The sequence below is a fragment of the Fusarium oxysporum genome, chromosome 7, assembly GCF_000149955.1.
Source record: "Fusarium oxysporum f. sp. lycopersici 4287 chromosome 7, whole genome shotgun sequence".
In the NCBI taxonomy this organism is placed as follows: Eukaryota; Fungi; Ascomycota; class Sordariomycetes; order Hypocreales; family Nectriaceae; genus Fusarium; species Fusarium oxysporum.
The window spans coordinates 3,143,271-3,165,002 of NC_030992.1; the positions used below are offsets into that span (position 1 = coordinate 3,143,271).

The following is a 21,732-nucleotide window of genomic DNA, read 5'->3' on the forward strand; positions in this document are numbered from 1 at the left end:
AAAACAGTACATACCAGGATCTAATCTTTCAGCCACCCTGGGCAGGCGTGGGGGGAGGGGAGGCGGTTGATTGAAACAGGTTTACCCGTCTGTACTGCTGTTTCTGCCGATCAGATGACTACTGTTTCTAGAATCTTTCCATAAAACAACAAATAATACTGTTATCTATCAAATGTCAAGAAATGCTACTAGCTTGTACGATTAGCTGACGGCTTCGATGTTGACAGATACCGCCTTGAAAAGAACCTCAGATCAGACCCCTGTCCAGGTGGCTGTGGCTTACATTCGGACTGCGACGCTATTTGGCTTTGTATGTACGAGATACGAAATTATATTTATACGACTGCGTAAACAGAGCATAAACACCCTATCAATATGTGATCGACTCTCTCGCGGGCTTCTGTCAACGGCATTGGATTTACTAACCAGTTCAACGAGATCAAATACCTTTCGTCATTTGAACGTGTGTCACGTGAAACTGCTAGCTTCCCGATGTTTTAGACTGAACCTCGGTCTAGTTTATGTATCATCGAACTGCATCTCTCCCATGGCTGAAGGAAACCTATTCTATCCTCATATATCGCAAAAGTGCAAGCTCAGCTTTCTCGTTTGGTCCTGACTTCCATTGAGATAACAATGGCTCTTCAACTCTCCTTGTCTCAGGCTTCTCTAGCAGCAGCCATACTAGGTTCAACTTATGGAACCTATCTGGCTCTATCTCCTCCCAATCCCAGCGAACATGCAGCACCATCAACAGGCGACTCAGTTCGATGGCTATTCTTGACGAGCAAACACACCACAAAGGTCGTCCTGGCCCCTCTTGGGCTGCTATCGCTGCACACTGCTAGCCTAGCTTTGCGCTACCCCAATATCCCTCCATCTCTTGTTCATCATGGAATTGAAAATGGGTTCAATCCAGGCCTGATTACATGGTCTGCTGCAACTACAATTCCTTTAGCTCTGATTTTCTGTGCCGGTGTTCCTCTGCGTTTGGTACCGTATGCATCACTGGGCAAAAACTTCACATTTGCTCTGAAAGAGCCAGATCGATTGAAAACTACCGGTATTTATCAATATCTCCAACACCCAAGTTATACTGGACTTGCTATTCTCATGATATTCAACGTGGCGCTGCTTGGTAGACTGGATGGTGTTCTGAGCTGCTGGATTCCTCCGAATGTCTATGAGACCTTCTGTTCCTGGGCTATAAGATTGCTTCCTTTCACTATATCAGGTATCATGTTTGGAATCTGGACCAGAGTTTCTGAAGAGGAGAAGATGCTCAAGAGGGCTTTTGGAAAGGAATGGGAGAGTTGGCATGCAAGAACAGCTCGCTTTGTTCCTTTTATTCTTTAGCTGATTTATGTCCTTCATAAATCAATGTGCCAATAAAAATGACCTTGGTTTCATACTATACTTGACCGCAAAATGAGCAAGTTTTAGTTTGACGCTATCATAAGAAAATCGAGAAGATCGATATCGAAGCACCATAGTGATACGTAAGATAAAAAACAGTTTTACAAATGTAGCAATTCAGTACATTCCTGAAAACCACAAGATATCTGTTCAATCTAAACACGGAAACTGAACGATCGAATAAACCGCAATACCAGACTCTTTCCAATCCAACATTTGCCTCAAATGACACGGTCTATGCTCTGTAACTCTTCTTCCCAGAGTCCAATGATGCTTCATCCAGTTCCTCCATGCTAGAATCCATAAAATTCAGCAGTTCGTTACTCTTGCTGCAGTCCACTTGTCTTAAACTGGATGTTAGAAAGTCCCAGCCAAACCCTCGCCTTTCGGACCGCTTCGTGGAAAGCTCTATGTGGCTGTTGAGTTGCCTCGGTATGGTCCCCTCCCATTTCCGGAGTTTCCATCTCAGTGACAGCTACCTGCGAGTTGCCGAAAATACAACATTCCTGTTGCTTCTCTTCGTACATATGATGGCTATCTCCGGTGCTCTCACACCATAGAACTTCGGCAGGTGTTGGCAGCGTGGGACGCCGAATGATAGTCTTGTCGTTATGGGAAGCGTGAGTTGATCGTATGAGCTGAGTTTCTTGACTTTGTCGACTTTCTTGAGCGTTGTAACTTTCTTCGTTCTTATAGAATCTCGTAATCTCGCATGTCATCTGGAAATGACAGTGGTTCTTGGAAGCCATGTGATGTTGAATCCCTTCCAGCGTGCGACGTTGCTTGCCACAGGATATACTCTCGTAGCAACCGAATATAATTCGATTAAGGTATCGTGCGACAGTGATAGGCTCAATACCATGGCTTTTCAGGGTTGGGATGGTGGAGCTGTGGCATATCTTCATGTGAGCCATGTTCTCGTCGAAGGTCGAGCTCGTGTGGCGGCAAAAGAGACAGAGTTCTTCATGAAATTCTGGAGCCTCTACCTGATAGAGCTCAGACTCATCCCCTGGCCTTTCATCTGAGGGTTCATCCCATGATTCCTTGACTCAATCCCAGTTTTCCAAGGCTTTCTCCATGACATAACGAGGAATAGATGGGCTACTATATCGAATTTGGATCTTGAAAACACTACAAGTACGGTAGCGTATTTAATAAAGCAGGAGAAAGATAGGGAACTTACTGTCCTTCTGACTTTGAGTGCTCTCGGTGCTCCTCAAAAGCATTGAAGTGGACGCAGCAGGTGCTATACCAAGGCTTGCTAAGCTGCATGTTGATTGACGGGGAAATGGTGAAGACTGGGAGATACAAGTTCAAGTTGTTGTTCGGACATTTCTCTTTGTTTTGGAAATGAAAGAATGGAGGGGAAAAAAAGAGAAAAGAATAGGCGCGGTAGTTGTACAAATTGTCTATAGTACACTTGAACTTGGGTTCGGAGTTTCTTGAGAGATTGCAAATGAAGAAAAAATTTCTCTGCTCAGACGTTCAAAGTGAGCCTCTTGCAGTCACTCTTCAACCTTTTACTGTGGCATGAACATCTTAACCCTTCAGAAAATCGATCGAATCATCTCGTGGTCTAGCAAAGACAACAAGTCATAAGAATCTTGATGGTTCCGAACAGCATAGGTATCGGGAGCCAACGAGAGGTGTAGAGCGAGAAAGTTACCCCTTACTAAGAGGCGTCGCAGATCTCAACCTTGAGCCAAAAATAAAACGGTCACGACATTTTACCAAGCTGCTCAGCTCTGATAGGCTACTGTTGTGGAACGTAAACCTTATGATGTCTGACAGATGACATACTAAAGGCAGAGTGTGAAACGGTTCAATGGAATAAACTTCAACTGTGTCTAACTCTGATAACATATTACTGGTCTCTCAGTGCCTTGAGTATGGCAGTCGCCAACTCTGCGTTTTTCGTGAATAAGTCCAACTCATGCTCCGGGTACCCAGATTGAATAGCGATCACAGCGTCCAACTTTGGAACTATGTAAATAGACTGGCCGTACATACCAATCGCCACAAAAGCACCATCGTCTCCCATTTTATACTCCTTGTCCGCCCTGCCTGTCGTCCACCAACCACTTTCGTAGCCAAAGTTGGAGACAAAGTTATCCGGTTGAAGAGCCCTGGCCCCGACACTGTTCTTGGCATCAGAAATGTCTTGGAACCAACCATGTGGCACATTGGGGCCTTTCCCTCCGTCTCTGAAACTTTCGAGAATAAAACACCCGAAGCGTGCCATATCTGTCAAAGTTATCGAGAGACCTCCGTGACCGTCCACGTGTCCTGCGCCTGTTGTTCGTATGTACCCATCGTATTGCATTCCAGCAGGATCCCATATCGTGCGCGAGATGTATTCATTCAGAGGCTCTCCAGTTGCACGTGAGATCGCCGTCGACAGCACGTAATAGTTCGGGTTGTAGTAGTGAAACTCTTCCCAAGGCTCAGCCACTTTCCTCGAGGTCTTGAGCCAGTTGATAACAGCTTCAGTGTCAGTTTGGGGATAAAGCTCAGTGGCATACATGGGGTTGGGCACATCCGCGGGTCGCTCTTCTTCTGATTGTTCAACTACCCCTGAAGACATGCTGGATAGAGCAAGAAGTGGCACGTCTGCCCAAGCAGTTCCTCTCAGCTCTTCGACATGGCGAGATACTGGGTCGTTGACGCATAGTTTTCCTTCTTGCTGCGCAATGGCGAGAGCTGTTGCAACAAAAGACTTTGTGACTGATTGAACGTCGTTGCGAGACGCTTGAGAGTTTCCGTGTCTGTATTCTTCGAGTTTTATGGCTCCATTCTGAACAACAACGCAGCCAGTCAATCCATATCGGCGCATGAAATTGTTGAGATCAATCCCAGAGTTTTCCTTGATAGCTTCAGCTATGTTGAAAGAAGTATCTCGAGTAAAGCGTCTGAGATATGAGCCATGTCTGACTTGAGTTGTTCGGTTCTGGAAGGTTTCTTCGCGGAGCCGATAGAGAAGCGGAGTGTAAGCTGGATCAGCCGGATGAATAGATGATAAGCTGAAGCTTCCGATATGATCACTCAGATGCGGCAAGTCTCCCATCTTTATTATATATCTTCAAACTTCGATGATCCTAATGGAGGAAGCTCAGCTGATACTGAGATTTTCAGGTTTGACTATTTTGGAAGTCGGGTCGCATCCGAAGCTACTCAACGGAGATGGATACCGGGGATTAATAAGAGGTTCATCGGACCTCCAATCATGATCTATCATTCCCTTTTGTGGTGTCCACCCAAAGTGCCTATTATCGGCAGACTCGGCCGAGCCAAACCGGCTATAACCCTCCGAACTCTGAAGCTGGCATCAAATGTTGAACCCATGCTATGATAGTACGAAGACTTTGAAATTAGTTTACTAGCAGACTTCTGGTATGCAATCACTGAATTCGACTACGTTGCGGTGCATCCAGGGGAGTACACTTATACAGATGTCAAAAGATCAGCCTTACACAATCACGACGATCACGTCAACTGCATGTGCAATGTTGTGCTAGAAAGAGTGATTGTATACGTCAAAGGACCACCAGGATATCTGTAGTATTGCCTGAGCCAACCCCCACTCTCGATTGGAATCGCGGCATTGATGGGTATATAATCCTCACGTTGGGGTAAGGGAACGGGCTCACTTCTGACTCCGACACTATCAATCCACCCTCCGTAAACAACTCATCATGCTAAAAGTCCATTGCTCAGGCACGCCCTATGAGGTAAAGAAGCCTCATTCTATGAGCGTCGTAATCCAAGCTGGAAGACTAACGTACTGCTTATATACAGATCGGCCATCAACATGGCACAGCTGCAAAAGACAGAGTTGTAGGGTCTATCGCCTTTTACAAAGATTTGTTCCAAGAATCATGCTCCATGAACTGGGAAGCAGTACGTCAAGAGGCTCAACAATACATCCAACCTCTGCAGAAGCTATCTCCACGCTATGTTGAGGAGCTTCAAGGCTTAGCAGACGGCGCTGGCTTCGAGCTAGTTGATATCGTCGCTCTCAACGTTCGAACAGAGATCACATTCGGCTTATATACTCGAGTCCCGAGTGCACCTATCCAGACCGATGGCTGCACGAGTGCTGCATATCGTCAGCCTAACGGGGAGGTTCTCCTTGCGCAGAACTGGGACTGGCAGCCTGAACAGGCACCTAATCTCTTCATCTGTCATATCTCCCAGCCTGGAACAGATATACCCGATATCTCCATGGTGACTGAAGGGGGTGTAATTGGCAAGATTGGTATTAACTCCTCTGGTGTAGGGACCTGTTTAAACGCTATCCGAGCTCGGGGCGTTGATAACACCAAAATTCCCATCCATCTCGCCCTACGAACAGCTTTGGAATCGCATTCGGCGCGCGAAGCAGCCGATAAGCTGTATAAAATGGGCACGGCTGGAAGTGGTCATATTCTCGTGTCAGATCCATCTGAGGCTATAGGCTTGGAATGCACCAGCATAGGGATGAAAGAGATCAACTTTGACGGCAACGGAACACTTATTCATACGAACCACCTACTGCTTGACCATCCCGGAGTAGATGAACCCGGCTGGATACCAGATTCCACAGACCGTATCAAGCGCATCGCCCAGCTTCTTGATGAGAGATTGGCGACTTCAACCATCGACCATTCTTCATTCTTTGATTTCTTCAAGGATGAGCAAGGGTATCCAACAGCAATCAACCGCGATAAATTCTCACCCGGGAACGGCAAAGCAACACTCTTCACCATTAATATGGACCTGGCCAAGAGAAAAGCGATTGTCACTATGGGGAGGCCAACGAATTGGACTGAGAGAATTGAACTATCACCAGGCTTAGCTTAGGCGAGAGAACATACACATAAGGCTTATAATCGAGATGAGGAAAGTCATTGTTGTTTCCATATTGCTATGTCTGCAAAGCAATTAACGTTATGTCATAATACCAAACTCAATCTTCGACTTTGCAAAACTGTAGCATTTTGAGATAAAAGTTGTGGCAAACTTTAAATGAACGGCGACGCATTCCTGCCACCTCAGAACAGCAAGAGCTTATGGGCACAGAGTTTATTAGATGTAGTTGATATTGAAGCGCACAAGATTGGAAAGATAAAAACCACACAATATTGGCATCGGAAAACTTTCTGGTCAAAGTCTTGCCCCCTTACTTCAGGTGTCCAGAAGATGCAGGGTAAGCAGCTTTGGACATGTCTGAGGCGGGGTGTCATTAATCCGTTCCGCGAGATCTGGCCTTATCATGTATCTGAACAACTAGAAATCATGATGAAAGTTGTCGTTGCATTGCTCGACAACCTCAAGCTTCTTCGCTCAAATCCGTCGCCATGGTAAGCTAGATCGAGCTAACATTCAAGTATACATCCGCTGACTCCTAAACTTAGAATATCGCCTACAACTCCGCCTTGCGGCAAAGCAAGTCTCTCCGCGCAGAGCTCTCCAATCTCAACAACAAACCTCAAGCATCTCCCTCCGAAATTGGCAACGTGTCCGCCTCAATCGCTTCCTTCACCAAGACCCTCGATGAATACCAATCACTCGCCCGTCAGGAGATCGTTCCCAAGAAACAAGAAGAAGGCTTTGAGCGAGTAAAGAGGTTCCGCGAAGATCTCTCCGACTTTCGAACGCAAGTCGACTCACTGAAGAAAGTTCGTGATGATGCTCAACACCAAGCAAATCGCACAGAACTTCTTGGTCGAAGACCGTATAATGCTACACCCGAGAACCCTTATGCGAACGCTACAACAACAAACACGCACTCTGCGTTCCAGCCTCGACACCCACCTCAAGCGAGCGCCTTGACAACAGGCTCACCAGATGAGATGCGCGAGGCACATGCGTTTAGGGAGCAGAACTTTTTCGCAAACACAAACCAAGCGCTAGATGACTACATTGCGCGTGGACAGGCTGTACTGGGTGACCTGGGCCAGCAACGCGAGATGCTCAAAAGTACCCAGAAGCGACTCTACAACGTCGCCAACACCCTTGGCGTAAGCGGTGATACGATCCGTATGGTGGAGCGACGGGCAAAGGAGGACAAATGGATCTTCTTTGCGGGCGTGGTGATATTTTTCTTGTTCTGTTGGCTGGTGCTCCATTTCTTGCGGTAGAAAAGAAACCGAATTGGGTCGTTATTTGGGAGAGGAATGTCACAGAAATGTACGCTTAGGGGCATCAGCGCGGCGCATGGAGTATTTTCTCTTTTGAGTGTCTTGTGTTGTTCTTTTGCTTGTATCATACCACGCCAAGTCAACATGTTCTTGTCTGAAGCACTATGCTACTCGTCATCGCCGTCGCCTTCTTTTAGTGCTACTGTGAACAGTACATCCTTGTCCGTCGTCACTGACACGACTTGTGACTCGGGCAGGATATGATTGCTAGTGCTCAGCTTGCCACCGATCTCAGAATGCCAGTTCTCGACGTCCCACTCGAAACCCTTTGTCGTAATGTTGGCAGCCTCTTTGAGAGGGATGATACCAACGTGCTTGCCGAAGACATCTTCCTCTCCCTCCTCTCGGACCTGGATCTGATGGCTGCCAGCCTTAAGCAGGAATGTCAAACTTGAGCCGGAGAGAAGAAAGAGTCGACCTGTCGCATAATCGGGGTCGTTTTGGAAAAGGTACAGGTGGTGAAGCTGAGAAAGACCCTGGTCGACACGGCCCCCGATACCCCCAAGTGCGACGATGTCGATGCCTTCGGGGTATTCTTTGCGAATCCAGTTGATAGCCTTTGCGAAGTCGGTCGACTCTTGGTCAGCGTCGTGGATGACGGTCGCAGGGGAGGGTTGCGATGAGTAGAAATCGCGGACTTGTGAGGTGAGAGAATCGAGGTCGCCAATGATGAGTTGAAGGTTAGACTGTAGAATCAGCAAAATGTCGAACATTGCCGTCCACGACCAGTATCATAACGTACATATTTGCCGTGGAAAGACGACAGCTTGTGTAGACGATTCGCTCCACCATCTGCGGCTACTCTCACAGAAGCTGTGAAATGGACGTTAGGCACTGAGACCGCAAGAGCAGCATGTCAAGCTACGTACAGTTCTTCCAGAGCTTGCGCAAATTGACGCCGTTCTTCAACGGCTGGTTTAGAATGAGCAGCGCAAAGTCCTGGCCTATGTTATAGTCCTGGAGCAGCTTTGCCGGTCGCCATTCGAAAGATTTGGACGCCATGATTGAGGATATCTTTAGTTAGTATGCGATTTGCAATAAGTAGAAAAAGATGAAGTGGATGCGATCTAAATCGTCGTGTCCTTTGCGTGATATTTGCAAGTTGTTAGGTCAAGAATGATTTTGCTTTTTCCTCTCCCTGAGAAATGGCGAGACAATGTCTAGCTCGAGAAACTTCCCCTCGATTCCTGTGCGACAGCTTTCTCCCTTTCTTTCCTTTGTCTTCTGCTGATCACTTGAACCAACGCGTTTGACAAAACAAACTTTGGTCTACTGTAACAGCCACAATCTAGGTCGAAAGTCAAAAAGAGATCTAGACGCAGTCTGCACGTCAAGCCCTATGAGGGTATAGAAGCAGCTCATATGATCAGGAATGAATGCGCAGTGCCTGGATCCAATGGGTAGAAGCCAATGGTGGGGGAACGTCATGGTGCGATAAGGCTGTTATCAGATAAAGAGCACGGACGGTTAAATCACGGGTACACTTTTTTCACGCAACCTGCCGGCATCTCGGAGACCAGGGCCAAGTATTTCCAAGCATCATACTCCAAGATTTCGATGCTCCACCATTGCTGACCAATTCCTCTTGTATTCTTGATTTCTTGCATTGACCTTCGTTTCTTTGTTAACTTCTGTAATTCAAAATGTATCGTACCACTATGCGATCGGCCTCGAGGCCTGTAATTGCCAGCTTGCGCTCGAACACGATCCGCGCAGCCCCTCGACGTTTTAACTCGACAGCTACTCCCGCCGACAAGTCCCGATCATGGAAGAGCTCTGTAGCACGATTGGGTCTGGCTTTCGGTGCTGTCTATTACTATAACACAAGTCCCATCTTTGCTGATGAGGCTATCTGTGCGTTGCAATTGATGCTCAGACTTCGAGATTATGCGACTAATATAGAACAGCAAAAACGGTTCCCGCACCCGCTGCCTTCTCCGATGATGACCTCCCCACCGTTGACTCCGTCCTCGAGGAGAAGCGCAAACAGATCAGGGCCAAGAGCGAGAAGCCCGCCGAGTCATCAAAACCCTCCGAGCCTCAACAGTCCAATACTCAAGCCGCTGCCGCCGATGGATCGCCTGCTGCCTTAGAAGAGGAGGCCGACCAGCAAGGCGCTTTCAACCCCGAGACTGGAGAGATCAACTGGGACTGCCCTTGCTTGGGTGGTATGGCCCACGGCCCCTGCGGCGAGGAGTTCAAGACTGCGTTCAGCTGCTTTGTGTACTCGACCGAGGAGCCCAAGGGTATGGACTGTATCGAGAAGTTCCAGTACGTCATATCGAACGATGGTCTTGGTTCATAGCTTGCTAATTCAGGAACAGGGGCATGCAAGAGTGCTTTAAGAAATACCCAGAAATCTACGGCGCTGAGCTCGCTGATGACGAGGAGGGTGCTCCCACTCCCGATTTTGGCGATGAGCAGCCCGCCCCCGACGCTCGCAAGGCTCCTGCTACCGACAAGGCCCCCGTTACCGAATTCAAGTCCCTCCCCGAAGATTCCTCTGCCGCAGCTGAGCCCGATCAACAAGCCACTCCCCGAGCGACTTCCAATGAAGCCGAGAAGGAAGCCCTCGTTAACAGATCCCGAAATGTTCAGGATGTCGCTACCCCCATAGAGAAGCCACACAACCCAGAATTGTGGCAGGATATGCACAAGACCGAGGTCCCCGTAAAGGAGGTTTTCGTTGAGCCTTCACAGGCGCATGATGCTACTGCTGCCAATGCTGAGATCAAGATTATTGAGCAGGAGAAGGAAGCTAAGAAGAAGGCCGAGAAGAAGCAGTAGAAGGTGTAAAATATCGGCGCTGTTAAGGTGAAGAACTACATTTTGTAAAATATTTAGGATCTTGATAATGGACGAGGTTGTCCATCTGTACCAATGCTGTATGATGAGAAGGGACAGAAGCCACGAAATTAATAGACACGATCACATCTCAATGTTTTGGTATTTTGTATCTCCGAACAACTTCTGCGAAGTTTGATTCGAGAATAGGATTGTTGCATATAGGTATCAATTCTTATGCCTCCAAACGTAAGAGATGAGTAGTTGCCTGGTATCAGCCAGAGTAGAGAATTATGAAACAAAGTGAAAATGCAGTAAAACAAAAAACTATATCATATCATCCATGAACAACGTTCGTTCCTTTCAGCGTTCAACAATTACAAGGCAAGGAGTTGCTTGTTTAGATGCTTAAGGCCTCAAGAAGACGTATTCGAAGAGCGTGAGGTACATCGGCATTTGGCGTCGTTGTAGGGTATCATCGCCGCTCGACTCCTAGGAGCCGCCCTTCTTGCCCTTGTACAGATATCGTCCAACAGCACCCTCGGCAGCTGTCACGCCAGCGAGGATACCAGCACCGAGAGTGACGGCCTTCCAGTCAAGCTTGCCCTTCTCGTAGAGACCCCAGCCCTTGTAGCCAAGGTATGCGCCAAGACCGACAACGGTAGCAAAGTTGGCAATGACAAGACCAGTAGCACTTCCATCCGACAGGCGAGAGAATTGTTGGATGAGCCAGTTGTCTGCCCGCTTGGCCTTAGCAGCAGCCTCGTCACGCTTTCGCTTCTCCTCGCGAGCCTCCTCTTCTCGCTCTATGCGAACAGCCTGGGTCTCTGTCTTGATCTCCTGCTCAAGGAAGTCGTTGGGGACAGTGTGCACGCTAGGCATATCAACATCGACCAAAGAGGCGGTGGAGGCGGACTCGTCAGTGATGACCTGAGGAGGTTGAGGGGCAGCAGCCTGGAGGGGTTAGCAAGAGTGGTCGCAGAGGCATGATGTTGTATGTAAAGCAACTCACCTCCTCAGGGCTCTGCTTGGGGCCACTGGCAGCAACGTCGGCGTAAGACACTGTGATAGAGTCAGTGATCTGATGTTGGGCACAAATACGCTACAGTGACGTGTATACTTACTGATGGTAAGGCGGGGTAGAGAGGGGAATAAGAGAATAGACTCGAGTTGCTGGGGATGTGTTATCCTGTTGTATTTGTCGCAAGGGGTAAATTTGATCGAGAGAAACCAAGAGTATCGTGACCGAGGAAAAGATGGAGGAGAGAAGATGGCTCTTCATGTGACGCAGATCATGAAGCCCGCACCTTTTGAACCTGAGCTTCCGCAATTCGCCGATGACGTATGCGGCTCGAGACCCACTTAGACGCTCTCCTTCAACAAGGAAGCAGGATTTCCCTTGGCTCGGGAGAAATTGGAGTCAGGAACAGGACCTGGGGGAGCGAATCAGAAGAGCCAATTCTTTGTTGATGCTGATCAAGTTTCAGTGACAGTCGATTAATTGATTACTTGCTTATTCCCTACCACCCCTTCCAAGGAATCCATGTGTCCCTCACAATGCCCTGCTCATCGACAACATAATACACGTAAAACGCAGCACCAGCTATACAAGCGTGATTGCACCACAGCTGAACCTTTTGTCCAACCTTGAAGTCCTCATCGACCTTTCGTCCCTCGCTCGTCCCCAGGATCCCATGCTCCTGCGACAATCGGACCACACCCCACGCCGGACTGCCCACCACTCGGCCGAATCCGCTAAAGGCGCTGGCCTCACGCGACAGCGCGATTACACCTGCGTTGACGAGCGCTTCGTTCCTCTGCGGGTACACGCTACATACTTCAGCAGCTACCGACACGGATTGTTGTGTCTCTGTCACAAGACCAGTTGACACTTGCTGGAGATCGTTGCAAGGGAAGTTGCCTGCATGAAGCTCGAGCTTGATGTTCTCTGGCATTGATGCCTTGAGGCTTTCGACGACATGCGCTGTTGGTGTGCTGCCGACGGAGATGACAAGCTGGCGATCAGAGGGTAGAAGCTTAGCTGCGGCTAAGACACTCGACACCTCTATGTTGAGCGTCTTCTCGGCCTCGTCTCGCGATCGACCTCCATACGAATGACCCGCGTGACAGTAGAATCCGTAGATACTAATAGCAGACGACTTCTGCGCGCGTTCTACCAAGCGGTTCAGTGCAGCACTGTTGGCTTCAACGCCTGCTCGGCGCGATCCAACATCGAGCTTGATAAAGACATCCCAGGGCTGCTTGCTTGAAGCCGACTCTTCGAGGAACTCGACCTGTTGCTCATTGTCGACCATGAGCATGATACGTAGCGATTTTCGCAACTCAATCAACCTGGGCAGGATACCAGGATAGACAGGTAGACCATACAGACACTGCGGAATATTCAGTACTTCTCATCTTCATAAATCTTCGGTGAAACTCACCTCTTCCAAGATGCCCTCTTTCACCAGGGGTAAAGCACCTTTGATCTCAGGGATGGTGGAGGCAATGATTCCTCTGTATTTCCCATCCGCCATCATTAACCGTGTCACCTCAAGAGACTGTAGAACATCGAGTTAGTTCATAACCTATCGCGAATTGCATAGGCGCAACATACCTTCAATGTCTTGACATGAGGTCTGAAGCCAATGCCGAGCTTCTCAACATCGCGATGTAACGTCTCGACATTCGTCTTGAGAACAGGCAGATTGACAACCAGCGATGGTGTAGGAAGCTCTGAGACGTGCTTTCCGATGTAAGCTTTATGATTCTCCAGTGAATAGTCCATCTTGAAGAGCTGTCTGAGTTGCTTTGGCTGTATGATCAAAGTGTTCAACGTGGGGCAAATCGAATTAATGCGGGGAGCGATATCGAGCGCACTGAGAAGCTTCTGCTCGACTTTATACTTCTTCTGCTTCAGCTGAATCACGGACCTGAGGTATTATTTCACTGATGAGCGGTATTTACGGTGATGGCGACCTTACAATTTGAGTATAGATAGATAGTCAAGATCGTTTCCGCGGCGGGCTCAAGTTCTAGCGCCGATAGTTTCCCGCGGGCAATTACTAACAATAATTGACGATATGCCTCAGCATCATCATGAAGCTTCACCTACAAACCTGAAGACCTCAAATTTCTGCATTCTATGAAAGACTCCCTTTTCCCTGTATCGATTGATCTCACAGATCCGCCAGGGTTCTGAAAATCATGCCGTATCTGATTCATTAATGTATCTCACAACACCATCTGGCTTTTCAAAGTGGAGCCCTGCGATCGTCAAGAATGAGGCATCAGGGAGCAAGAAAACTTCCAACAGTAGATCAAGGTGTCAAAGACGACACTATAGTCCAAAGGTCCTCTAAATCTATCCTCAATTTTCCTAAATTTTACTACACTTACCTACATCTTGTGCTATCCAGGATAGTAGTTAGAAGATTTGCCTCCCCTAGAGAGGTTCAAACCACCAATATCTCAGCTTTCCTAGATTGTGTAAGCTCAAAGAATCTTACGTCTTCGAATGGGCATGAAATCGTAGGTAACATACTCGTGGCGCTTCGTGAAATACTGAAAGCCTCAAGATTATTGCAATGGTCACGCTCAAAACTTAGACCTAGGTTAGGTACGGCGTGCCTCACTCGTTCCTAACTCCAATGCAGTACCAGGTCACGTTGGTTGAAACATCATCAAGATGCATAGAGACTATTATCGGGCTGAAGCATTGGCTTGGTATAAAGGTAAAATAGTGATTCGATCAGCTTGTTACACCGCCTGCGTCGACCCAGCAAGGTGAAGACCATGCATGACTTGAAGCTTGCCCAACAGTCTGGGATTTCTAGCATTAACACCCTGTGTTTATACTTTTGCTCAACAGTTCAAACTTTTAAAAGAACTCCAGCTCCGATACTTATCCAACAAGTTGAGTCATCCCGTAGTCGGAGAAGAGTGCCGTCTTATAACCAGCCGCCAACTGACACAGCTTATACCGGAAATAATATCGTCAATCTCCACTAGCGAGTCTCCAGATAGATTTCTTCGGCCAATCGTAAGGCAACTTGTACTACAAAGTGGTGGTTGATTTGCTGCAGAGCACACCCTCAACGCCTGGTGCCGAGTCGGCACCGAAAGATGTGGATTCTAGCACTTGCGATCCAAACAGAATCGAATTCTAGCATTTTACCCTGCTTCTCTGATAGTTATTTATTTCATGTTGATCTCATTGATTCTTCGTTCTTTCAATGACCAAAATGAGATTGTTTTGTCTCTTCAGTAAAACTTCAAGAGTTATTGGAAGATGAGTGTACCGAAGCAAGACGACGACCATATTGGCGATAGCGAGAGTACTCACACTCGCGTATCAAACCAAGATCCCGAAAAACAATCCAATACGGAAATTGAAATCCCAGATGCTCCTTACTCAAGCTTCTCACTATGGCAGAAGCGTCTCATTGTTCTGGCTGCTGCTTCAACGGCCCTCTTTTCACCAATGACAGCCCAGATATACTTCCCTGCCCTACCAGCTATAGCCAAAGACTTGGGCGTGACCACATCCCAGATCAACCTTACTGTCACGACTTACATGATCTTCCAGGGTATAACACCCATGTTCATTGGCTCACTAGCTGACAGTGGTGGAAGAAGGCCTGCGTACCTGGTATGCTTTACCATTTACATAGCAGCCAACATTGGTCTCGCCCTGGCTCCTAGCTATGGTGCTCTGTTGGGTCTTCGATGTCTTCAATCCGCTGGCTCTGCTAGCACTGTTGCGCTATGCTTCGCTGTTGTGGCTGATGTTGTCACCTCAGCCGAAAGAGGTCAGTACATCGGTCTGACAGCTGTTCCATCTGTGCTGGGTCCATCGCTAGGTCCAATTATAGGTGGCGTGCTTGCCGAATTTCTAGGTTGGAGGTCAATTTTCTGGTTTCTCGCCATATTCGCCGGTGTAACCATCGTTCTTCTCGCTTTGTTCTACCCAGAAACATGCCGCGAGATCGTCGGAGATGGCTCTATCAAAGCGCCTTTGGTGTACCGTTCAGTATGGCAGATTCTTGTATCCCGACGGAAGCGGTCTGGGTCGGAGAGGAACGGATTGAGTCGGCAAGGCTCACGAGCTTCGACCGTCAAGAAGTTCAAGTTCAAATTTCCCAATGTCCTCGACTCGATTTTGATGTTGTTTGAGAAGGAAACCGGTTTCCTTCTCGGCTTCAGCAGTATCTGCTTCGCAGGCTTCTACTGCATAGCCACCGCCATGCCCACCCTATTCAAGGAGATATATGGCTACAACGAACTTGAGATCGGACTGACATTCCTCCCTATGGCAGCTGGATCAGTCATTGCAGCGTTCATCGTGGGTACTTTTACAAATCGCAACTTCAAGCGACATTGCGAGAAGCAGGGCATACCATACGAGCGAAGTAAGCAACTAGATCTATCCGGCTTTCCTATTGAGCGTGCTCGTCTGGAAATCGGCTTTCCTCTCTTAATGCTCGCGGCTGCTACGCTCGTCTGTTGGGGATGGACCGTTCACGCCCGGGCTCATATTGCTGTCCCGTGTGTGCTGAGTGGAATCTTGGGCGTAGGAGTCGTTGGTTTCAACAATACAGTCAATTCGCTGCTGATTGATATCCATCCCAGGAAGGCTGGCACGGCGAGCGCAGCCAATAACTTGACGCGATGTTTGGTTGGCGCGGGAGCCAGCGCAGCAATTGTGCCCATGATTGATGCTATGGGTACTGGCTGGGCTTTCACTCTCGTTGGAGGACTCTATGTCCTTGGGTGTCCTATTTTGATTACTGTCATGGTTCGTGGGGTTAAATGGCGCGAGGAGTTGAGAGTGAAAGAAGAGAAGAAACAAAAGGCCAAGGAAGCCCAAGAGTGAAGTCGAATAGAGTTTACTTACTAGGTAATAAGCAACAAGCACCCAATGCAGGGATCTGATACAATATAAGGTAGAGCCTCGATCAGAATGGTTAGCAACACGAGGCAAATTGTAATAGAATAATTAATTTTAATTTTAAGGGTCAAATGGTTTGTTGGTAATGAGAATGTCGAGGCTATTACTACTGAGAATGTGGGGATCACCTCTTTGACGTTTGTCTTTTTACACCTGGAAAATTTGACCTTCAACTGAATGGTGTCACACCAGATTTTGCCAGTCCCGCCCGTTGTGATGATTCGGCCTTAACATAATGCCTTTCTCTTATTTTTCCACCGGGATCCAATCGCTGGGCAGTTTGGTAGCCCAGGCCCTCTCGCGAATATTTTTCTCGTTGTTTATCTTATGTATGTATGTATGTATGTATGTATGTATGTATGTGTATTTTTCGTCTGGGTGGCTGTAACGAAGCCAAATCTCCTACTGGAGCAAAAGACGTGCTGAGCTAGCTAGGTACAGGATACCCCGCTTCCTTCACCATCCAGCATACCAATGGCACAAAAGGTGCTGTATTTCTCAAGCCCGTCACCCGTCAGCGGGTTCGAGGGCAATCTATTGTCGAACTTTTTCCACCGACCAGAATTCTCTCGCGCATCACTACATCTGCTGACGCAGTCCACAATCTCCAGTAACCAAGTTGTAGCTCGTAGTCGACTGTCGCGGCGGCAGGGAAAAACCTCGGGAAGGGATCAGAGGCCGACGGTGCGGCTTGCCTTTAAAGGAGAAAAACCCATCGCAATCGGCGTCGTTGATCGGAAGGATGTCGCTACGAATGCCCGGGGCATCGCCCTCCGATATCTAAGGCGTTCTGGTTCTGAGGTGCCGCCATTAGATCCGACAAAGGTGTTGTCAGAGAAGGCGAACTCTCCAAAATTCCTTCTCTGAAAACTGCTGTTAGGGAGCCGATAGCGTCCCCGCAGTTTTTGTGTGGTCGCGTGGCCTGCAGAAAATCCCGCTCCTAGCACCGCACTAACAGTGCGTGCCAAGAAAGAATTTTTACAGGAGAGAGTTGACGTTGTTTATCTTGGCGATCACTATCGCCATCTACAGGGTATCCTTCCATCCTCTGGCCCGTATTCCTGGACCAAGACTGGCGGCGATTTCAAGCTTCTGGCATGCATATAATGCTCGAATGGGGCGTATGGCATATCTTGGGAAGACACTTCATAGAAAATACGGACCTGTTGTGCGTGTTGGTCCTAATGAAGTATGGTTTAATAGCAAAGAGGCTTTTCATGCCATTTACAGTTCGTGTCTCAAGAACACCTCATACACAACTGTCAACTGACAGTTTTACCAGGTAGTGGAAGTGGTTATGAAAAGTCTGACTTTTACTGTATGACCAAACTATTCACATAAAATAGCAAAGCGGGAACTGACATGTATAGTGGCAACTGCCTTGAGCAAACCTCACATTGATTGGCATCTCAACCCCGAATTCCAAGATACTCTCGATCTTCTATCAGAGCGAGATGTGAGACGCTACCGTCTTCAGCGCCGACTCATTGGGCCTGTGTACCAAACTTCCAATCTCCTTCAGTATGAAGCTGCAATTGATGAGGTTCTTGCACGCTCTATCGCCAAGCTAAAGACATTGAACGGTGCTCAGATTGAACTCAACGAGTGGATGCACATCATCGCCGTCGAATGCCTTGGTGCGGTCGTACTATCCTGGTCGCCAGGAATGCTAAAGAATGGCACTGATAATGGTTCTGGTGCTCACGCATACCATGGCTGGAGACGAAAAAGTGTCTTTGGTTTATTCCCGATGGCCGCTAAGTTGGAGTTCTTGCACAAGTCAATCGGGCGACTCTTCAGTACGATTTGGGGCGTAAACTTCCAACCGCCAAAGGACTTCCGGCCATTCTTTCCGGTGAGATAACCTCGCCGATATCGTAAAATGTTGCGGTGCTGATTAGCGCAGGATGTAGGCAAAAGAGTCTCAAGACGTGTTAACGCAGCCACGAAATCCAAGCTCAATAAAGATGATCGCAAAGATCTCCTAGCGGATCTGATCCAGCTGCATAGAACTAAGCCTAACTTTACAGAACTTTACCTTCGCAAGATGGCTGTGACCAACTTCGGTGCTGGGCATGAGACCATGGCATCAACACTTACCTCGATCCTTGCGCTACTAGGCTCAAACGATGATGTTCAAGCACAAGTATCTCTTGAGGTCCTTGGGACAAGTAATCCCGCCGAATACTCCACTGCAACACGCTTGCCAGAGACGCAATCACTCATCAAGGAAGCCAAGCGGCTGTATCCCGTCATCAGCATGTCATTGCCGCGGAAGGTTCCTTCAGAAGGCCTTCATCTTCATGGCTACTATTTCCTACCAAACACAACTGTGGGCTGTAACCCGGTAGCTCTACATCGGAATCCAGATATCTTTGGTTCGGATTCGGATATGTTCAACCCAGCCCGTTGGTTGACTGCAGATCCCGACGCAGCACGTGCAATGGAACGTGTCAATCTCAGCTGGGGCGGCGGCTCCAGATCATGTCCGGGACGACATTTAGCAGAGCTGGTAGTCTTCAAAGTCGTTCCCGCTTTGGTGAAGGAGTTTAAAATCGACGTTGACTTGCCTCCCGAAGACAAGAATCGCTCGTATTTCTTGTCAATGCTGATAGGAGTCAAAGCACGCTTTATTGAACGAGACGCAGGATTATCATCAGATGAAGAATGAGTGCTCGAGCTTTGCTGTTTGTTGTTTACCTATAATGCCTGTCTGGAAGGGTTGTCGGTGTGCCGGCTCCATCACAGCTGTCATCTGTCTCCAGTTGCGCCCTTCGGACGACATATTCCGCATTATTAATGTATTTCCATAAGTACCCAAGAGAGGGCTTTTGGATCGCTCTTCAAAGCATACAAATTCAAGCAACGACAATGGTGAAACCAATCGTCACAGAGAACGCCCTGGTCAAGGGAAGCCGTGTCGCTTATGGCGTTTACGGCACTGGAAACCCAGTCGTCCTTATCCACGGAACACCGTCCTCATCCCTCATTTGGCGCAACATTGTTCCAAAGCTTGTCGATGGTGGCTACAAGGTCCACGTCTTTGACCTTCTTGGCTTCGGCCTTTCAGAACGCCCATGGGACTCAGCCGTCGACACTTCAATGACAGGTCAAGTCGCAATTTTAGAGGGCCTTTTGGAGCTTTGGGGTTTGGAGAAGACTCATATCATTGCCCACGATATTGGGGGCGGTATCGCACAGCGCTTCTCTGTATTCTCGCCGGAGAGCGTTTTATCTCTGACTCTTATCGACGTCGTAAGCTTCGATAGCTACCCTTCGAAGCGGACCAAACAGCAAATGCAGAATGGCCTTGAAGCCCTGAACAAGACAGACAGCGACCAACACCGAGCTCACTTCAGAGAATGGCTGTTGTCCGCCGTCAAGAATCCAGACAAGCTTGAGAAGTCAAGTCTCAATACATATCTGGACTATATCTCGGGACCCATTGGACAACCTAGTCTATTTGAGCATCAAGTTCGACACTATGATCCGAAGCACACGTTAGAAGTGGCGCCCCGTCTCGGTGAACTCGAGAAACTACCTGTGCAGTTGATCTGGGGTGCCGATGATGCATGGCAGGTGGTTGATTGGGCCCACAAGCTTCACGATGCTATTCCTGGGTCAAAACTGATGATTGTGGAGGATGCTGGCCATTTCTCTCCTGAGGATCAACCAGAAAAGATATCTGAGCTTCTTATCAACTTTCTAGGGAAACATTGATGTCAATGCGTACTGATTAGACTAGACGGCTGAACTTGACATAATTGAAGGAGCCTTTTATTCTCTATATAGAGCTTTTCTCCATAATAACTTAAACCCTTCTTAAGGCGTCGTTTTGTGCTTCTTTAGCACGCTGATGCCATCTTGTACCAGGCGCGAGGAACTCAAATACGTGCGGCACTCCAGGCCAGAGGTGAAACTCGACCTCGACATTGTCTTCCAACAGTCTTCTCACAAGCTCTAGATCTTCATCCCTGAATAAGTCGAGCGTTCCGACGTCCACGTATGTAGATGGCAGCCCATTGTAGTTCTGAGCCCTCGCTGGTGCTGCATATGGCGAAACATCTGCGTCGGGCTTTCCAGCCTTATCTTCACCAACATAAGCCTTCCATGCGAGTTGATTGTGTTGTGAGGTCCAAGTAGCGAGTTTCAGAAACTCGGTATCAGGAGGATGGCAGGTCCTGTCGTCAAGCTCAGGATATATAGCCATTAGCTTTGCAACTGGTGGATTGAGCTCCCTGTCCCTGGCCATGAGTACAGTCCCGACAGCTATGCCTCCTCCGGCACTATTCCCTTTCACGCATATCCGGCATGGGTCGATATTTAGCTCTTTTGCGTGATCTATAAGGTACTTGAGACTCGCAAAGCTATCCTCCACAGCTGCAGGATAGGGATGCTCAGGTGCAAGGCGATAGTCAACCGCGAACACTGGCCTTTCAATCTCGAGCGCTATAGCGGCATTGGTTCCTCCACATATTTCCACAGTACCCGAGACAAAGCCACCGCCGTGAATCACAAGAATTGCAGGTTGTGGTTCTTTCGCTCTCAGGACCTTTGGTGTTGCATACCGGCGAAGGAGTATCTGTACGCCATCATAGCTCTCAACCGTATAATCTGTCTGTTCAACGATATCAGGAGAGGGTGCTTTGGGAAACACTTTTAAAAATAGAGCGTGGTTGTTGTGACGCATTTCGAGGGCTGTCTCAGGGGGAGCTGGAGGGCGGCCGGATCTGATAAGAGCCAGCGCCCCGGCGAATTCAGTATCATATTGAACAGGCATGACGAAGTAGTAGGTATGTAATAATCATGAACTGTTGAGTTTTCTCTTTGGCTTAAGAGAACATTTACGGTTACTTAAGTCTTTATATACGTATCTGGTCTACATAGTATACCGAGGCTGAAGGTTGAGCTGCTGTGAGGGGTACAAACAAGTTCAACTCTGACATTACCTATCAAAGGTCGGCAATGAGGGAATAACATCACCCATCGGAACCATTGACCCGAGCGATTTTGTCATCATGAGCAAAATGAATTCATGGTGCACATTAGTTTGAGGTTGAAGATGCCAGAGATTGTTTGTATGATTGGCTGGTTCGTACGGTTTCTCGTTTAGACAGCTTACTGTACCCAAAAATGTCAGGGATGCTTGTAGCGCTCGCTACATTATAGTTATTGGTTGTATAGGCAAATGATTTGATAAGATTAGATCCAAGAGATAGAAAGTAGTGCCTTGATCCAGGTTTGGGTCTCAGACATTTCTTTAAGTGTCTTCCTTGTTACTGGGCTGTCCTCTGTCCGATGAGGGGTTCAATTGCTGTTCCTGCGTCTTCGAAAACATTAATTTCTCATTCGCCTCCTGAATCGTATTAAGCCTAAATAAGTCACCCACTGAAAATGTGCTTA

The 21,732-nt window shown here is 48.0% G+C and overlaps 11 protein-coding genes across 12 annotated transcripts; 6 read left to right on the top strand and 5 right to left on the bottom strand.

Annotated features, from left to right (window-relative positions):
- Positions 1 to 512: 512 nt before the first annotated feature.
- On the top strand, positions 513 to 1,405 carry FOXG_10408 (uncharacterized protein). Its single transcript, XM_018389736.1, has one exon. The coding sequence runs from the start codon at positions 637 to 639 to the stop codon at positions 1,354 to 1,356; it is 720 nt and encodes a 239-aa protein (XP_018248062.1). The 5' UTR covers positions 513 to 636; the 3' UTR covers positions 1,357 to 1,405.
- Positions 1,406 to 1,736: 331 nt separating this feature from the next.
- On the bottom strand, positions 1,737 to 2,688 carry FOXG_20294 (uncharacterized protein; the record flags this gene model as incomplete). The annotated part of the gene is made up of 3 exons (XM_018400564.1): positions 1,737 to 2,464; positions 2,522 to 2,547; positions 2,600 to 2,688. 3 exons carry the CDS (start codon positions 2,686 to 2,688, stop codon positions 1,737 to 1,739), a joined length of 843 nt encoding a protein of 280 aa, XP_018248063.1.
- Positions 2,689 to 3,177: 489 nt separating this feature from the next.
- FOXG_10409 (uncharacterized protein) lies at positions 3,178 to 4,593 on the bottom strand. Its single transcript, XM_018389737.1, has one exon. It carries the CDS (start codon positions 4,478 to 4,480, stop codon positions 3,281 to 3,283), a length of 1,200 nt encoding a protein of 399 aa, XP_018248064.1. The 5' UTR covers positions 4,481 to 4,593; the 3' UTR covers positions 3,178 to 3,280.
- A 515-nt stretch (positions 4,594 to 5,108) lies between these two features.
- FOXG_10410 (uncharacterized protein) lies at positions 5,109 to 7,535 on the top strand (the record flags this gene model as incomplete). Its single annotated transcript, XM_018389738.1, has 3 exons — positions 5,109 to 5,144; positions 5,212 to 6,192; positions 6,810 to 7,535. 3 exons carry the CDS (start codon positions 5,109 to 5,111, stop codon positions 7,533 to 7,535), a joined length of 1,743 nt encoding a protein of 580 aa, XP_018248065.1.
- FOXG_10411 (thiamine pyrophosphokinase) lies at positions 6,466 to 8,986 on the bottom strand. 2 transcript variants are annotated; one of them, XM_018389739.1, is made up of 3 exons: positions 8,465 to 8,986; positions 8,338 to 8,408; positions 6,466 to 8,281 (listed from the first exon to the last, which is right to left on the bottom strand). In XM_018389739.1, the coding sequence occupies exons 1-3, from the start codon at positions 8,595 to 8,597 to the stop codon at positions 7,703 to 7,705; spliced, it is 783 nt and encodes a 260-aa protein (XP_018248066.1). In that variant the 5' UTR covers positions 8,598 to 8,986; the 3' UTR covers positions 6,466 to 7,702. The 2 variants fall into 2 exon arrangements, with proteins under 2 accessions (XP_018248066.1, XP_018248067.1); XM_018389740.1 differs by having other exon boundaries at positions 6,466 to 8,408.
- FOXG_10412 (mitochondrial intermembrane space import and assembly protein 40) lies at positions 8,837 to 10,624 on the top strand. Its single transcript, XM_018389741.1, has 3 exons — positions 8,837 to 9,449; positions 9,503 to 9,866; positions 9,920 to 10,624. Exons 1-3 carry the CDS (start codon positions 9,239 to 9,241, stop codon positions 10,380 to 10,382), a joined length of 1,038 nt encoding a protein of 345 aa, XP_018248068.1. The 5' UTR covers positions 8,837 to 9,238; the 3' UTR covers positions 10,383 to 10,624.
- Positions 10,625 to 10,871: 247 nt separating this feature from the next.
- Positions 10,872 to 13,167, bottom strand: FOXG_20295 (uncharacterized protein; the record flags this gene model as incomplete). Its single annotated transcript, XM_018400565.1, has 6 exons — positions 10,872 to 11,333; positions 11,392 to 11,441; positions 11,504 to 11,568; positions 11,904 to 12,772; positions 12,824 to 12,940; positions 12,997 to 13,167. 6 exons carry the CDS (start codon positions 13,165 to 13,167, stop codon positions 10,872 to 10,874), a joined length of 1,734 nt encoding a protein of 577 aa, XP_018248069.1.
- Positions 13,168 to 14,324: 1,157 nt separating this feature from the next.
- FOXG_10415 (uncharacterized protein) lies at positions 14,325 to 16,398 on the top strand. Its single transcript, XM_018389742.1, has one exon. It carries the CDS (start codon positions 14,671 to 14,673, stop codon positions 16,252 to 16,254), a length of 1,584 nt encoding a protein of 527 aa, XP_018248070.1. The 5' UTR covers positions 14,325 to 14,670; the 3' UTR covers positions 16,255 to 16,398.
- Positions 16,399 to 17,443: 1,045 nt separating this feature from the next.
- On the top strand, positions 17,444 to 19,000 carry FOXG_20296 (uncharacterized protein; the record flags this gene model as incomplete). The annotated part of the gene is made up of 4 exons (XM_018400566.1): positions 17,444 to 17,558; positions 17,612 to 17,647; positions 17,700 to 18,184; positions 18,236 to 19,000. The coding sequence occupies 4 exons, from the start codon at positions 17,444 to 17,446 to the stop codon at positions 18,998 to 19,000; spliced, it is 1,401 nt and encodes a 466-aa protein (XP_018248071.1).
- A 200-nt stretch (positions 19,001 to 19,200) lies between these two features.
- FOXG_10416 (uncharacterized protein) lies at positions 19,201 to 20,049 on the top strand (the record flags this gene model as incomplete). Its single annotated transcript, XM_018389743.1, has 1 exon — positions 19,201 to 20,049. One exon carries the CDS (start codon positions 19,201 to 19,203, stop codon positions 20,047 to 20,049), a length of 849 nt encoding a protein of 282 aa, XP_018248072.1.
- A 91-nt stretch (positions 20,050 to 20,140) lies between these two features.
- On the bottom strand, positions 20,141 to 21,109 carry FOXG_10417 (uncharacterized protein; the record flags this gene model as incomplete). Its single annotated transcript, XM_018389744.1, has 1 exon — positions 20,141 to 21,109. One exon carries the CDS (start codon positions 21,107 to 21,109, stop codon positions 20,141 to 20,143), a length of 969 nt encoding a protein of 322 aa, XP_018248073.1.
- Between the last annotated feature and the right edge of the window lie 623 nt (positions 21,110 to 21,732).